At 45.6% G+C, this 15,936-nt stretch overlaps 6 protein-coding genes and 1 long non-coding RNA gene across 7 annotated transcripts; 4 read left to right on the top strand and 3 right to left on the bottom strand.

Annotated features, from left to right (window-relative positions):
- The first annotated feature begins 139 nt into the window (after nucleotides 1–139).
- LOC6544854 lies at nucleotides 140–1,051 on the top strand. Its single transcript, XM_015158102.2, has 4 exons — nucleotides 140–375; nucleotides 434–573; nucleotides 626–850; nucleotides 914–1,051. The coding sequence occupies exons 1-4, from the start codon at nucleotides 281–283 to the stop codon at nucleotides 1,045–1,047; spliced, it is 594 nt and encodes a 197-aa protein (XP_015013588.2). The 5' UTR covers nucleotides 140–280; the 3' UTR covers nucleotides 1,048–1,051.
- A 25-nt stretch (nucleotides 1,052–1,076) lies between these two features.
- Nucleotides 1,077–1,920, top strand: LOC26526910. The gene is made up of 2 exons (XM_015158873.2): nucleotides 1,077–1,761; nucleotides 1,818–1,920. The coding sequence occupies exons 1-2, from the start codon at nucleotides 1,419–1,421 to the stop codon at nucleotides 1,874–1,876; spliced, it is 402 nt and encodes a 133-aa protein (XP_015014359.1). The 5' UTR covers nucleotides 1,077–1,418; the 3' UTR covers nucleotides 1,877–1,920.
- A 472-nt stretch (nucleotides 1,921–2,392) lies between these two features.
- On the top strand, nucleotides 2,393–3,155 carry LOC26527061. The gene is made up of 2 exons (XM_015158902.2): nucleotides 2,393–2,539; nucleotides 2,621–3,155. The coding sequence occupies exons 1-2, from the start codon at nucleotides 2,506–2,508 to the stop codon at nucleotides 3,094–3,096; spliced, it is 510 nt and encodes a 169-aa protein (XP_015014388.1). The 5' UTR covers nucleotides 2,393–2,505; the 3' UTR covers nucleotides 3,097–3,155.
- Nucleotides 3,156–8,388: 5,233 nt separating this feature from the next.
- Nucleotides 8,389–10,277, bottom strand: LOC6544853. The gene is made up of 3 exons (XR_001448500.2): nucleotides 10,171–10,277; nucleotides 9,208–9,378; nucleotides 8,389–8,616 (listed from the first exon to the last, which is right to left on the bottom strand). It is a non-coding gene; the product is annotated as an uncharacterized LOC6544853 (long non-coding RNA).
- LOC6544852 (putative uncharacterized protein DDB_G0281733) lies at nucleotides 9,538–10,164 on the bottom strand. Its single transcript, XM_001970955.3, has one exon. The coding sequence runs from the start codon at nucleotides 10,098–10,100 to the stop codon at nucleotides 9,597–9,599; it is 504 nt and encodes a 167-aa protein (XP_001970991.1). The 5' UTR covers nucleotides 10,101–10,164; the 3' UTR covers nucleotides 9,538–9,596.
- A 729-nt stretch (nucleotides 10,278–11,006) lies between the features above and the next one.
- LOC6544851 (transient receptor potential channel pyrexia) lies at nucleotides 11,007–15,362 on the top strand. Its single transcript, XM_001970954.3, has 8 exons — nucleotides 11,007–11,785; nucleotides 11,842–12,085; nucleotides 12,139–12,394; nucleotides 12,479–12,768; nucleotides 12,837–13,105; nucleotides 13,383–13,458; nucleotides 13,522–14,253; nucleotides 14,321–15,362. The coding sequence occupies exons 1-8, from the start codon at nucleotides 11,759–11,761 to the stop codon at nucleotides 15,295–15,297; spliced, it is 2,871 nt and encodes a 956-aa protein (XP_001970990.1). The 5' UTR covers nucleotides 11,007–11,758; the 3' UTR covers nucleotides 15,298–15,362.
- LOC6544831 lies at nucleotides 15,310–15,899 on the bottom strand. The gene is made up of 2 exons (XM_001970953.3): nucleotides 15,817–15,899; nucleotides 15,310–15,691 (listed from the first exon to the last, which is right to left on the bottom strand). Exons 1-2 carry the CDS (start codon nucleotides 15,830–15,832, stop codon nucleotides 15,384–15,386), a joined length of 324 nt encoding a protein of 107 aa, XP_001970989.1. The 5' UTR covers nucleotides 15,833–15,899; the 3' UTR covers nucleotides 15,310–15,383.
- Between the last annotated feature and the right edge of the window lie 37 nt (nucleotides 15,900–15,936).

Genomic DNA, 15,936 nt, shown 5'->3' with positions numbered 1-15,936 from the left:
AGTTTGCTAGGCAGTAAAGGTATACTTTGCTATCATATAAAGGATATAACTTATTCTTAATCAGTATCAGCAGACGCTGCAAAATTTGCAAAATTACTACGAAAACCAGTCTCTCAGTTATAAAGCTGAAGCTTCTCAAAAGTCTTTCGATTGCAGGTGGTAGTATATAATATATCTAACAGATTGTTGTTACGTTGCGTAGGCGTTACTATACCGCCTAAAAGTTGTTTTATTTTACGATTAAGGGGATGAAATACTAATCAACTATAGACTTGTTGCCATGGAAAATATGCATTGCAAGTATACAGTTGAACAAATTTATTGGCAAGTTAAACATCTTAAAACAATGGAGCCTGCTAAAATAATTGGAAAGCTGTAAGACTTCAGCACATATTATAAGACATTAAATAGCAGGTGTTATTAACAATTTTAGAAAGGAGCAAGTGCGCATGGAGCACAATTCGCGTCGTAGTTTTCCAAAAACGTGGAACGAAATTTCTGGCAAGCAAACTAACAAGTTCTACCACCAATCTGAGATTAATTCCCAACTAACTAACCAGCTGAAATTAAAAGGTAAATGTCAGTATGGGCTTATAATTCTGCATTCATATACACTACCTTATAGAGCTGTGCCCTTTTCTGCACAACAACCAAGGCGAATCGCGATTCGTATCTCCGGGGATGTACAAACCTTTAGTGGCTGTCTGTCGTTGTGGCCGACCTAGGGAAAGCACCCATATGGGGAAATGCTTACAGAGAGCGTTAAGTCCAGATTACAAACAAGCCATGATGCAGAAAGGAGCTCAGGAATGGAATGCCGAGCCATTGAGTGTGCCTTCCACTTCAAGCTGTAAGTAGTTTCCCCATATTTAATAAAATTATTATTGGTTCAATAAAATAGCGAGATTTTCAGCTACCATTGGCTTCATGGGCATTTCGAACAACTACCAAAAGCTGGAGCGTTCTATGCAATATGTTTCGCCTGCGTATTCAATGCCTGGCCCTCGAATTACAGCAGTCCCTTACAATAATATTATTATTGGATAAACCATCACGTTTCTTGTTCGAAATTTCCAAACCAGGTTTTTGACGAATCAAATCTGGGATTTCCCTAGCTCATCGCAGACTTAATCATACGATACAGAACTGGATTTTCCAGACGATTGTCCGCCTTGGAAACCTGTATTCAGTGGCGTTCCCATCCTATTTACTACTTTGTATATTGATTCACTAAAATATAACTTTCCAGTTATGAAGATACAAATTTACCCCCACTAGTGAATTCTGCAAGCCCCTGCCTGTTTTATACTGCGGTGTTTAATGTATGGATTGGTGCAGCCGTTTCTTAATCGTGTTTCAGTTTCGCTCGAACAGTGAATGAAAGAACATACGACTATAGCTCGAGGATTCGGTTAAAAATGTGCATCGATTGGTATACAATGTTCATTTTGGCTGGCTTAACTCAGTTGGGCGCAGGCCAAGAACCATTAATTTTCGAAACATCTCCCAACCCATGGAATATTGGCGCAGCAACGACGTCAATACCACTTTCGCCCACCAGCTCAAACTTTGTATTGGTTAACAATGTAAGAATACCAGGAGGTCTAACACCATTCGTACCAGCACCGGCCCCAACCCAGGAATTTCTGAAATGCTATGGTAGCTGTCCCACCACGTCGCAATACAATCCCATTTGTGGGAGCAATATGCAGCTTTATATGAACGAGGAAAAATTCAATTGTGCTCGTATCTGTGGAGCTGGTGAGTCCAGTATTTCCAATTTTCAATCGAATTTATACTTTACTAATCGTTTTCAGACATTCAAATTGTTCGAAGAGGGTCTTGCGAGGGTCTTTTTGCGATGACGCGAGGTTGATTCCTTTAACATAACATTCCTTTAATATAACACATTAATTTTCAGTGATGTTTTCAGTTTGAATATTTATTAGGGCTCAGAGATAAGACGCCACGTAGTGCATATCAGCGCAAAAGTAATATAAATAAAATACATACATATGTACATTCAAATGCTAAACAAAAGGGGATGTTATAGTCGAGTTCGTCGACTATCAGATACCCGTTACTCAGCTAGTGCGAGAAAGTTCCAAATCCTGTTTGGCATATCGATAAGAGTCGCAAACAAAAATTAAATTAAATTTAAAAAAAATGGGCGTGGGAGTTTTTGCTGTTTGCGGGCGTTTGGCTTTGGCATATCAATTGAAATTGAAAAAACAAAAAAAAAATATGAAAAAATTTCAACACATTTTTCAAAAGTTTGACGAACATGGCCAGCTCAACTCCGCTCTTGATTCTGATCATGAATATATATACTTTATAGGGTCGGAAATCTGGTAGACAAATTTTATACAAATTTAGTATACCTTTTTACTCTACGAGTAAGGGCTATAACAATCAAGATAACCTGGCTTGACGCACTTGTAGACGCTGTCGAAATGGATTCCCAAGACAGTTCCGTTCCGAGTTTCAGAGAGAATACTTGCAAAGATGGAGGCGACTTATCAACTGCTCGTAATCTTGGGTACAGTTTACTGAAAACTATACATTCATAAATATATATTATTGTGTGAAAGCTACTTCTAAATACTCGTTTTCTGCTCAGCTATTGTTTTTGGTCATCTGCAGTTCCAGTCTATGGTACTAGCTGGCCCTGGTTTCCGTAGTCCAAATGCTAAAATCTTCACGCCCGCCCGCACCTATGGCGGGGGATTCAATCACTCGACGGTTAACTCTTTCAAAAATACCAATTGGACTGCGCCGGCGGTTCACCAACCTGTCCTCCAGGCACCCGGATTTACAATACCTGCTCAGAACCGATCGTGGGCTCACACTCATCAGGGTACTCATGGCGCCTTTCCAGGTAGCGTTCCAGCGCAAGCAGCAGGTCTTTCCAGTGGCTGGGCGTCCAGCAATAATCACCAACCAGGAGGAGTAACTGGCTTTTTCCAACCAAACCCATCCCAAGGCAATGTCGGAGTTCCAGCATTTGTCTTTGCCAAAAATAATGGAACGTTTTACTCAAAAAATAGCACAAAAGTCTATGGAAGGACTAATCCTTATGGAAACCTTTCCATTTGAGCAATTATGAAACTTTCCCAATAAACCAAATTATAATTTTCATTCTTTTCAAAAATCAATTTATTGTGCTCTTGAATCGTTGCATGTATTAGGATCATCGGCATAAGTATTGGGGTTGCTTTCCGGTATTCCAGAAGTGTAAATAAATGTGTACTCAATGATGATTTTCCATATAAGGGATAAGTCAGGGATGCGTATTTTTGGAGGCGTGATTACGCTGATCACGCCACCTTAGTATATCAGCTTTGAACTATCAATAAATGGAGTGACACGCATGTATGTGTAATGCGATTTCTGACCAATTTTGCCGAAAAATTAAACCGATGATCTTTAACCGAAGAGGATCCCTCGCCGCCGTCAAAAATTCCCACGCTGCAGTCCTGTACTCCCGCGCTGCCGTCCGTCAAATAAGAATCCCACGCCGCCGTCTAATCTCATAAGAATCCCACGCCGCTGTCCAGAACCACGGATCCCTCGCTGCAGTCCCGATTTCCGCCTCCCACGCCGCAGTCATCAGCTTCGTCAACGTAAATTCCAGTAGTTTTAAGAATATTATTTCTAGCGCCCTGGTCTAAACGCCCTAATAATCCCACGTTGCTAAATTTAACATCCCTCGCCGCTGTCTGAAGTTCTCCTAAGTCCGTCGCCGTCGTCGAGAGCCGAACATCCCACGCCGCTGTCTAAATTTACTCCTAAGCGTCGGTGGTTATAGTCTGAATCCCACGCCGCAGTCCAATTTAGAGAATCATTCTTCAACAAATCTAATATCCTCACGATGGGTCCTCACAGAGAAAAATAATCGACCAGTGTGTAGCGAAGCGAAAGATGTACGCAATCCAACTTTAAATTGGTTCGAAGGGGTACGGGTTGAAACAAGGGTTGAAGTCGTCATCAGTGCCGAAAACCGTAAAGAATTAGGTGCTATCCCAAGCCAGCATTGCGAAATCGAAAAACGTTTGCGGGTCGATGGTGCTTAGCGAAGAAATGATACCTCCAGCCTACTTGTTGCTCCAAATGCAGATTATGAAGAATGATCCGAGGAGGGTTTAAGGACTTCTCATATTAAAAATGACCAAAGCGTGTGTGCTCCTACGCCGTGTGGTGTTCTTAATATGCTCCAAATAGACCCAGGATGCGAATTTTGGTGATTGAATGCCCAGTGAATACGGGTAAAGGTAGAGTGTTCAAACTCGAAGGTATTGAATGTCAGCACTGCCTCCGCCTGTGTATGCTTGCTCTCCCTGCCTTGGTACGGGTGTCAAATGGTCCTTTGCAGTTTGATACGTCTATGTACGCTGCGTCCACTTCATCCTACTGCCATTAATCTTGTGCTAAATGCGGTACTGATATTTAACTGACTCTTGCTGCTACTTCTAGACCGGACCGTCTATCCTAGGGTAATGCAGTCCCGATGCAATCCTCAGCGAAGTCGGATGTCTGCACTGACTCTTAGAGGAAAGGTTTACAAGCAATAAATTAAATGTTTACAAGCCGACAAAAGAATGAAACGATTCGTTTAGAATATACAGATTTTGAAACACCAAAGGAAAAAATTAACAGGAAATGACTTCAAAAATGCTTGGTTATTAATGCATAAAAAATCTTTTGGATCTGTGTCTGAACAGCTCGTTACTTTGATTAGCAATCTGCAATATAAGGTTTAAAAAAAGCTAAGAAGAAAATAAAATAAAAAGGTAGTCTTCAGTTGGTTGTACCGCGGGGCGCGTGTCTCTTGGATTCCCTTTGAGACCAACATGACGAATATGAATGGAGGCGCGCCTGGCATAGCCGCCGGATTCAGTCCCGTGCGGATTTGTTTGTGAGAGATATCTGAAAAGCGTAATTGCACGGACTAGAACTCTGCTCATATTCGTATACCTTTGTTTATTAGGTGACCCTGCCTGCCGCTGTCGCTGTACATCGCTTTGGATTCCCTTTACGATAATAACACTGAAGCGAAGAACTCGACCCAGGAGCGCAGTTGGGAGCTCGGCTTAAACCAGGAGCTCAACAAGGAACTCGACTGCTGTAGTACCACCTCGCATTTGATTCCCTTTTGCGGTAACGATGATCGGCGGGCCAGGAGTTATGGGCTCAACTGGCTGATCGTGGCGCGACTCATTGGACACCCAGTTTGGTCTTCGAACACTAATCGCATTTGTTTCCCTTTGCGATGGATATGGGGTTTCTCGAATTCTGGGCTACCTACGGAAGGAAAGTGCAAGTAAAACGACAACCCGCTGGTGAGAGAACTGATTTGTCCTTCCTGCGCTCCGTTCTGCAAGTCTGCGTCGAAAGTCTTCAACTGTTGCTGGTGACAATCTTCAGATTTGAAATCGAATGCTTGAGCACAAATCGTTGTTGGTTTCCCATGTGCGGTAAATGACATGCCACTCCGGAAACTTCAATGTTTGATGTACACTGCCGACCGCTAAAATTGACAAATGATAGTTACCGACGCTAGGCGAGGATACCTGTGGAGCAGTTGCAGCAGCAGCCCTGTAACAACGACAACACATCAGCTCACTTCACAGCGAATACTGGTGATGGTGCGGTGCAGCGGCTCTCGGTCCAAACGCATTTGATTCCCTTTAGCGTGGACCGAACGCACATATCTGTGCGGTGCAATGCAGTACGTGCTTAGGTTCAGCTCAGCACATCATGGCGCTAGACTAGCGCTCCTATTATGGCTCTGTCCCAATGCTCGTGTAGATCATGCGACCAAAGGCACCCAAATCGGACTCGGTCAGGGCCTGATGCGGTCAGAACCATGGTTACTCCAATTATTAGGAAGCTCTGTGCTGGTAGTTGAATTTGCACTAGAAGGCTTCTTGGCTGCAATGTAAAAGCGTAAAGTTCATTGTCAGCGCAGGGAGCATTAACCTGGTTGTTGCTTGCTTTCGGTGCTCGATGCTCATTTGACGTATTGTGCTGGCTTGCAGAAGCAGGTGCGCTTGAATTGGTTGTCGTTGTAGCGCAGGTGAGCTGTGCTTAGGAAGAGAAGCCTAACTGGATGGACTTGATGCATCGTTTTGGGTTCCCTTTAACGATTTGCAGCAGCACAGCAGTATACTCGGCCAGCTAGGAGAGATGCACATCTTCATCAACGGAACGGTCCACTTCCCCGCCCTTCGGTTCAAATATTGCTAAGTCGATGCCCACAGGCACACTCAACTGTGCGGCACCGCTGTAAGAATTGTAAAATACATTTAAGTCTGCTTAGAATCTCACTTTGGGAAGGGTCAACGATCCCCGGCCAATCCTAGCGACGCCCAAGACAAACGTAGTTTCTGTTACAAATAATCCACATCCTGGCCAGAAAATTGCTGAAAAACAGGTGTAAGCGGGTTCTAGTTAGGTTCTCAGACCTGACCTGCGAGTTCAATTCGAATTCGACGTGTAGTATGGATGTTGGACTGCGACGACTTAGTGTTGGTGTTATTGCTTTCAAGTTGGCATTTGATTCCCATTGCCTCAAGAAATTTTGCTACATGTTCTCAGTTGGTTTCAATACAGGCAAATGTGCACAGGTGAGTCAACAATGGGATAGTTAAGACTGGTTGCATGAAACCGATGTCTTAGTATAAGCACTGCAATGAATTCATAAATAAGCTTCTAGGTCATTGGGAAAGAAGATACACTTTAGTATTAAATGCGCAATGTAAAGATCCAACCATTTCATAAACGCTCTGAAAGTCCCAAGAATAGACGGTTCGCTGTCGAATTCACTCAGAAGCTATAGATGAGATGTGGGCAGGCACATTCAACTGCAACAGCTACAAGACAGAAAAATGTTTTTCTCCATACTTAAATTCAATTTGTGTCGTCCAACCACGTGGTACAATTCCATAGCATCTTTACTGTTTCACAACATGTATTTCTATAAAATACGAGAAAAGGATATCGATTGCGCAATCATTTCAGAGGCCATTGTAGAGATTTGAGTCTGATCAAAATGTTCGAAGGTTCACTGTTGCGTTGGACGTCAATAACTCATGATATGCAGTCTTTGAATATGGGCAGGTACATTCGACTGCAGCCATAATGCTACAAGACAGAAAAATTGTTTGGACATAAAAACAAAAATTTACATGAAGTGGGCGGGCCGCCCCTTAGCGGCGACGTGGTAATTCCCTGTAGCTTATCAGTCCATGAAAATGTATTTCTACAAAATACGAAAGAAAAGACATCGGTTGCATTTATCTTAGCTTTTACGCTTGTTCAGTTGATCCACGCATTAGGTTGTTATGCTTCTTTGCATGTAAACTGAAGTAAACCTCGAATTGGGTTAGCTGTCGCAGGAGCCATCCGCAATGCGCTAAAAATGTAACAGCAGCATTTTGATCGAACTTATGTATCAAACACAGTTTACGCTTTATCTAGTATCTCATTGATGTTTGGGGCCATAGAATTGAAGAGCTCAATATTCCGCCTCGCACGGTTCCGTAAATTCTTGCCCGCAGGCACCGTGCAACCGCGATGCAAGGCTAAAAAAATAAACGAAAAGTGATGGTCGTGCCTAGTCTACGAACTCTTTTACGTGTGCTCCCGTTTAAATTTTCTTGGAAGATCCTCAGCTGGTGCCCTCAAGACCGTGAATACTTAAAGAGCGCAGAGTAATCCCATCGAACAAAAGCACACACAGGAACCGATCAACTGTGACATGCAGCTACAAAGATTAAAACGGCCTTATCTAGCCTATTGATTAGGAAGATGGGGAGTTCGAATGCCAATGGTCCAATAATGGCTTGCCAAAATCATAAATGGTAAAAGGGAAGTCCAGCAAAGTGTACCGAGCGAAGAAAGATGAGAAACTCGACGCCTGCCATTCAATTGATTATCACAAGAACAATTCCACACGGAATACACGCGCTGTGATGACAGGAGTTCCTCGATGTTGTTTCGATGATATATGAATGATCCGATGTTCTTTTCTCTGGAAATTTGTTTAAAAAGCAATATTTGTTCGCAGCTGATATACCAAATACCGTGTATCTGTGCGGATGGGTGGGTGGTGATCAGCAGCTGCGAAGCGTTCAATGCAGAATAGGTGGTGATTGTCGGTGGTTGGCAACAGCACGAGAGCTTCAAACGCAGGTAAGCTGATGCGAGCTGGAGCTGCTGCCGCGCGCATTCCGCCTTGTCCCCAATGTTCTGTCCGCTGCGACTAAATTGCATGTGCATTGGCATGCAGAGGAGACTCGGTGGCGTTTGCTGCTGCTGCTCCCTGCTCCGGCGATCTGTGCAGAATCGGCCATCGGCTGGTTTGCGGAACTCAGTGCCTGGCGGTGGAGGTGGGGGTGACTCGGACAGACGTTGAGACTCACTCAGTAACTCTACAACGCAACGCCATCGTCACTGCGACGATTGGGTTCGGGATTCTTCTTTACCAGTACCAGCCATAGTCGAACTATTGTTGCTACCGGGACACGGATGCATTCAGTGGCCCACTGCGACGTAGTTTCTTGTTTGTGTTCCGTTCCTCATCATCGTTGCCATTAACGTGCGAGGAGCAGGAAACTGCAAAACAAAATTGATTATAGGTGCGGGTTATGTCAAACAGGGAGGGGGTTGGTGCTTGCTTAGCAACAAATCTGAGTCTGGTCTGGGTGAATAATAAATAAAGGCAACGTTCATTTAAACAGTTATTAATTACAATAATTTTATTTTAGGTTTTATCAAATATCAGTTCTGTATGCTTACTTTAAATACATTTACAGTTTATAGTTGGGTTTTTGACTTTCACTCGTTTAACTTTGCAATATTGCCCGTTTTCTAGCGCTAGTGATTCAATATGAACCGTATGTACTATTTCGCAGAAATGGCGATGACGAACGTTCGAACTGAATTCGAAATCGAATTTCTCGACACATCGGACAACAAAAGTAGCTCAACTTGGTGTACACAAAAATAGCACGAGCGTTCATGCACACACACCATCACGACATGTACATGTATAGATGTGTATGTATTGTGTAAGTGTTCGAGGTTTCTTTCTTTGTCTCTGTCTAACCGATTTCGTGACGTTTGGAATGCCCGTACGTTTCCTCTTATTTCGCCACACTCATTAAGCTACGTAATTTAACTAAAAAAATTAACTTATTTACAAACCGAGTGTGCTCCGGGACCAATGCCTGATGGCTTTTCGCATGGATCTCTGGTGGCAGCGCCCATGACTCACACCACTATCGATTCGAAGGCCGTTTGCTCAGCGTCTCTTCACACTCTTCCAATCCTTCATTCTTTCTTTACAATCTATAACAGCCTTGCACATGTTTGCGACTGCAAATGAGAAATTGGTTGTCGTAATAAAACTATTTTAACAGAAGACAAATATGGCTAAAGCTACGTATTTGAACAAAGGTATATGGTTTGATTCGAGCGAGCAGCTGAAAACCAAACGGTTCTCCACCATCCTGACGCCATTTTGTGTATATGGATAGGTATGTGTCAGCCGTGTATACACATATAGTGCGGTCCATACGGTCATCTCTCTCTCACTAACTGGCCACGGCAATGGCGCAGCTGAGCTGTCCATTGTTGCTGTTATTGTTATTGCTGGCACCCGTGTAACTGTTGCTCCCATTGTTATTGTTGTTGCTTGCGCCGTGACTGCCGCTGTTGCTGCTTAAGCTACGCATAAAACTGTCGAGGCTACTAAGCTCGCTGCTCCATAAATTACTTTCCGCCTCTGCTTCCGCGGCAGCCTTGGCGCTCGAGGCCGCCACTGCAGGGTAGGTGTCACTGGCGCAGTGCGTCCTGCCATGTGGCACGAACCGTGTTTGGATATCCAGCCAGCGGCTGAAGCGCTCCTGCTGCTTTCTACGCAGCTCGTGTTCCGCGTGGAGCAGGGCCGTCGACAAGATGGCGTTCACGCGTAGGTCGCTGCCAGCGCCTCTCAGCTTGCGACGCATTTTCTGGCGCTTAACGCGGAAGTTACGCACCCAGTCGGTCAGAGTCTTGGGGTTCTCGGCAGCGTCGCACTCGTCGTAGTACGCCACCATTTCGACGATTTTACAGGGTTTTTGTTTGCGACGACACGAAGAGAAAATTGAGAATTTGGTATACACACACCTTCACTACGTAGTTGCTACTGATCTCTTGGCGTACTGCCTACGACTGTTCTGTTCAACGCACACTTTTCAACTGTGTTGAGCGCGTCGACTGCGCGCCCTTTTATAGCGCTGCCCGCACCAGCTGCGCGTTTTTCTTGTCACGGCGTGGATTCAGAGACTGCTTTTTGGGGACGATTTCTGTACAAATGCTGGCGCTACGGGTTGTGAAGAGCCCACCGGAACACGCTCTTGTCTCTTAAGAAGCGATATTCCGCTTCATATTTTAGCGATATTTAACGGCATGGCGAAAAATTTAATTTTAAAGTAGTGCTTTTAAATTTTATTTCGAGTCGTCCATTTTTAATGTGCAAAAAAGGTCCTAAAAAATACCACATCAGTATACTAAGACTGGATTGCTTGGGAGAGTCTCACGAGGGGTGATTAAAGTCTTCTTTGAATTTATTACATATACTATACATATACTATTGATCTGTTATGTAAATAAAACAATTTATCATAGTCTTTTAGCATTACTGAACTGCAAAAGATCCAAAAACCATATCACCTATAGTTTTGCAGCGACGTCGACCTATTGCGGGCTATTTCAAAGTATTTTTTATATTCACACGTACATCTCCGTGCATTAGTAATAGATCCCTCAAAGAAAAGTGGGCCAATAGCGTTAAAAACACCCCACACTGGTTCCACTTCAGACAATAGCCGCAGTGATGCCACTATTTTGCATCGCTTAAAAAAACAGTGTTGCCATTATACTCCACACGGTTAAAGCCGCAGTGATGCCATAATATACAACTCTTTTGAAACCGTCGTGGTGGCACTACGCGTAACGTATTTAAAAGCGCAGGGCAGCCACATACACATATCTGGTTCTTCTGTACACAATGACTTTTCGATCGATGGGACATCCTCAACGAAATACTACCCCTAACTGGCATTCAATGTATTTTGAGTTGGAATATGGCGGGCTATTTCACAGTATGCTTTATATTCACACGCACTTGCTAGCTCGTCCGTGTGGCAAGTAGACTTGCAATGAACAACTGCGAAGTGCTGGCACTGGAGGCCGAGAGCTGGAACGTTCGGTTTAGTTCGCCGTAAAAGTTTGCTGCCGTCGGTCGTGCACCTGATTACGGTATCCAGTGGCAGATCAGTAGATGAGTAGATCAGTGGCAACTGCGAAGGTAGATCGTCGGGGGAGCAGCTGCGAACGTGAGAAATTAGCACAGATTGCACACCAGCGGTGCGAAAATCCGACATCCAGATATTCCAACAAATATCCAAATAAACCGTTCGTTCGCACAAGTGAACGTCGCACACATGGCGCAATATCGCACAAATTAGGGGCACAAGAGATTTTAAGTGTCCGCACATATTATTGGCCCGGGGATAATTATTTGCGTGCCATGACTTATTGGCGATCGCAGCCCATCTCCGCGAGTTAGTAATCGACCCCGCCAAGACCAAGAAGGGTGGGCCGACCCGAACAGCAGCCGGAGCCAGTCGGCCGCAGCCAAACCAAAAGTTTATTGTTGTTTGGGCCACGGGAGTGTAAACAAATCGCAGCGGACAGAAGTGGCGGCGCTAAGATGGAGAACGTGCGCTTTTCAATTATTGTAAGTAAAACGAATTGGCCTACAGCCGCCTGCAATTGCTTTGTTTGTGTTGGAAGGAAAACGACTTGAAGTGGAACTCGGAAAGCGATCAGACGGCGGATGTGGACTTGCTGCTGGACAGGCGGAGCATCTCCAGTGAGGCCAACAGCGCCGGAGTGTTCAGCGACGAGGCGCACGAGATATTTGTGCGCCAACAGCAGAACCAGATCCTCTGGGACCTCGAGGAGATTAGGGAAACCCTGACCGAGGCTCCAGGCGGAAAGCAAGTCTTGGAAATGGTTCAATCTGGCGGTTTCCTGGGTGAGTACCTGACAGCAGGCTACCTAACGTATCCCAGACTAACTCCCCCGCAGAATTAAAGACCGACTCTGGTGACTGCAATTTGGCCCTGATCTGCTGCTCGGTATTCGGGAGCGTAGAAAATACTCTCTTCCTACTAAAGCACTACAACGCGGACCCAAATGTGGCGGACAGTCGGGGTCGGACTCCGCTGCATTTCGCCTGCTGTCGGGCAAACGCTCCCATAGCCAAGGTGCTGCTCGACTTTGGAGCTGACCCCAACCGCTGGGATGCCAGGAAGGAGGTGACGTCGCTGCACTGTGCAGCCAGGTATGAGGCCGGCGGTGGAGAAATGCGCTCCACACATGTGCGCAGCACTTAACACGCAGTTCTAATCAAGCGATTCCTTATTAGCTCAAAAAGCGTTGAATGCATCCTGCTGTTGCTGCGGCGCAAAGCGAGCATCAACATTGGGATCGAAAAGCGTTCCGCTCTGCACTATGCCATCGATGTGAACGCAGTGGATTGCGTTGAGATCCTGCTGAAGTACGGAGCCGACCCAAATACACCGCAGGTGTACACCGAAACTCCGCTGCACACCGCCAGCGCCGCAGGATTCGCCAAATGCGTCCAGCTTCTACTCAGCCACAACGCCGACGTGCGATCGCAGTTTGGCGAGGGAAAGGTTACGGCCCTGCACTTGGGTGAGTAGTTTACAAGGAGTAAGGAGGTTACAAGTGCTTCGCAAGATCGGTACATACCTAAATTTCAGCTGCTGAAAACGACTACGTAGAATGTGCTCGCTTGCTCCTCGAACACCGTGCTGAGGTGGACTGCCGTAACGCCAGCCATCAGACGCCGTTGCACCTCGCCTGTCTTTCGCAGTCCATCGGCACCGTGGACTTACTCATATCCTACGGAGCCAATGTAAACGCCGTCTACCGAGATGGTAGAACCGCGCTACACGCCGCCATCGTTAAGCAGTCGCGGAGTTTGGACTGCTGCAATGCCTTGCTAAAGGCAGGAGCGGATGTTAACAAGGTAGGCGGCAGATCCATAACCCTGAAAGCGTTAAATGAAAGCTGGACACAAATACTAGATAATGAATACTCTGTCCTTTTGCTACTGAAACGCAAGTTATAATGAAGATATTAGTGTACAGCACTGTTCCTGGGAATACCTCGCATACATATTAACATACATGTAAAGCACAAGTAACTCTTTACGTCAATTTTAAAGTGAAACCACTAAAATATTAACAAAACGGTTAAAAATTTAAAACTAGATAATTAGAATAATCAATGATTATCACTTACAGGCAGACAACTATGGGTATACACCGCTGCACATTGCTGCACTGAATGAATTTAGCAGTTGTGTGTACACGTTCATAGGCAAGAACCCGCTTTATATCTTCACCGATTTCTACATTAATAAATCGCCTTTTTTATTCCCAGAACACGGGGCGGACATTACCGCCAGGACTGACGGGCGTGTGTCGGCACTATTATTTATAGTAAGGCGCACTCCGGAGATAATACCCAAACTAATGCAAAAGCTGGATTGTTCGATAAAGGCGAACGATCAGGAAATCGGCGACGTTGATTGCCAGATAAAGCTAGACTTCAGGCTTTTGGTGCCCAGTTCTTCGATGGATCGGGGAGAAACCGAGCTACTCATCTCCCTGATAGAAGTGGGACAGAAGCGCATTCTCATGCATCCGCTTTGCGAGACTTTCCTCTTTCTCAAGTGGCGTCGCATTCGGAAGTTTTTTCTCATGAGCCTGGCGTACCATACGTTTTTCGTGATCCTATTCACTTTCTATGTAATACGGGTGTATGTCCGATGCTGCAAGGCGGAGGAGTTATGCGTGGCTCCAGGTTACGTTTCAACTATTGGATACCTGGTGATCATACTGAACCTAATTCTGCTGGGGAAAGAGGTGTTTCAAATGGCACATGGTCTTCGCGGCTACGCAAAATATTGGGAGAACTGGCTGCAATGGACCATTGGGATAGGTGTGCTCTTATGTGTATCCCCGGAGACCGTGCGAACTGACGATCTAACGGCAGTGCCGGTGTGGCAGCACCACGTGGCAGCTATAGTGATATTGCTCGTCTGGTTGGAGCTAATGATGTTGGTGGGACGATTCCCCATATTTGGCGTATATGTTCAAATGTTTACAAAGGGTAAATATGCTGAATCATGCTGGAAAGATATCCTGTAAAATGCTATAATGCTTGTGTACATATTTAGTGGCCGTTAACTTTGCGAAATTCTTGCTCGCCTACATATGCCTGCTGGTGGCTTTTGGCCTCAGCTTTGCCGTGCTCTTCAATGATTATCCTGCTTTTGAGAACATCACATGGTCCTTCTTGAAGTCTATCACCATGATGTCTGGCGAACTGGAGTTTGAAGACATCTTTTATGGAGACTATGCGGTCAAATTCCCTGTCACCGCTCACATCATATTTCTCTCCTTCGTGCTTCTCGTCACAGTAATTTTAACCAATCTCATGGTGGGATTGGCCGTCAGCGACATCCAAGGTCTGCAAGTGAGCGCCACGCTTGATCGTCTGGTGCGCCAAGCGGAGCTCGTGTCCCGTTTGGAAAGCCTTTTTTTCTCCCGCCTGCTGCGAAGTGCGCCTACCAACCTCATTCAGCTGTGCAAGCGGAGTGCTCTTCTGCGCACTTCCCGCGACAAACTTCAGTTCACTATACGGCCTAACGACCCCCGGGACAATCAGCTGCCGGAGGACATTAAGTTAAATGTCTACAAGCTGGTGGCCGAGCGGCGCGACAGAAACCAGAGCCTCCGACGACGCCAGTTCGAAAACAACTACAACATCTTTAGTCGCAGTCTGCAGCGTCAGCAGCAGCCGCTCCACGCGGATTTCCTTCAGCCAGAACCTGCAACGGAGACCACAAAGAAGACTCCGCAGAATGTATTTCACATGCACGAACTTCTGCGTCCCCGATCCACTACGAATGTGCCGCAGCAGTTCCGCCAGGATGCGGAGGGGACAGTACAGCTGAAGAATCAGGCCAATGTCCTAAGCGCTGTGCACGCCGAGGTGCAGGCGATCAAGACGCAACTAGTGGAGCTAGTGGCCAAGTTCGAGCGTTTCTCAGAAAACGCAACCCGCAAGCTTAACTACAGTACCGACGAGTTGTGCCGGCTGCGGCAGCAGGGTCAGTCCGTGGCCTCCAGTCACAACCGTCACCACCGCTAAGTCCTAAACCGGGTCAGTAAATTAGTTTTATTCCTTTTTTCATGAAAACACAATGATTAAAGCATAGCCATCGGTTGCTGAATTGCTTAGCGAGTGAGCCATTTGTCATTGCTCTGGTTCCAGACGAGGGTTTCATTATTGGGCAGCGGATCGCCTGGCGCAATCAGGGTCCAGGTCTGCGTCATCGGACTATATGCGAAGTTCTTGGAATTCGGGGGCGGAGGAGGAGCTGTTTGCGTCACGACCGACGGTTGCGTGATGGGCACGATGTTCGGTTTGGCGAAACCAGAAGCCACCGTCTTGTCATTGCTGATGTATTCCACCTGAGACTTGGGATTTGGGCTTTCCCAAGGTGCACCCAACAACAAAGCGGGAAAGATCAACACCACAAGAGCTGCGAACGTGAGGTACGTACAAATGGATATAGTATGGATAGTATGTAATATGTACAAATGTACATAGTTGTATACTTCTTTAAAGGAAATCTTATGCATATAGGAATGTGTGGCCCCGACTTACTGCATACGTACGCCATTGTTTTAAGAATAACTTTTACAAAATCTCAATAAACAACTGATAGAGAGTGATTTAGCGCGAGAGACGAACAGACAAGCAACCCGACTACGACTGATTGGGAGC

This window comes from Drosophila erecta, unplaced genomic scaffold, assembly GCF_003286155.1.
Source record: "Drosophila erecta strain 14021-0224.00,06,07 unplaced genomic scaffold, DereRS2 tig00000021-arrow-pilon, whole genome shotgun sequence".
NCBI lineage: Eukaryota > Metazoa > Arthropoda > Insecta > Diptera > Drosophilidae > Drosophila > Drosophila erecta.
This window is presented reverse-complemented; position numbering and strand designations above follow the sequence as displayed.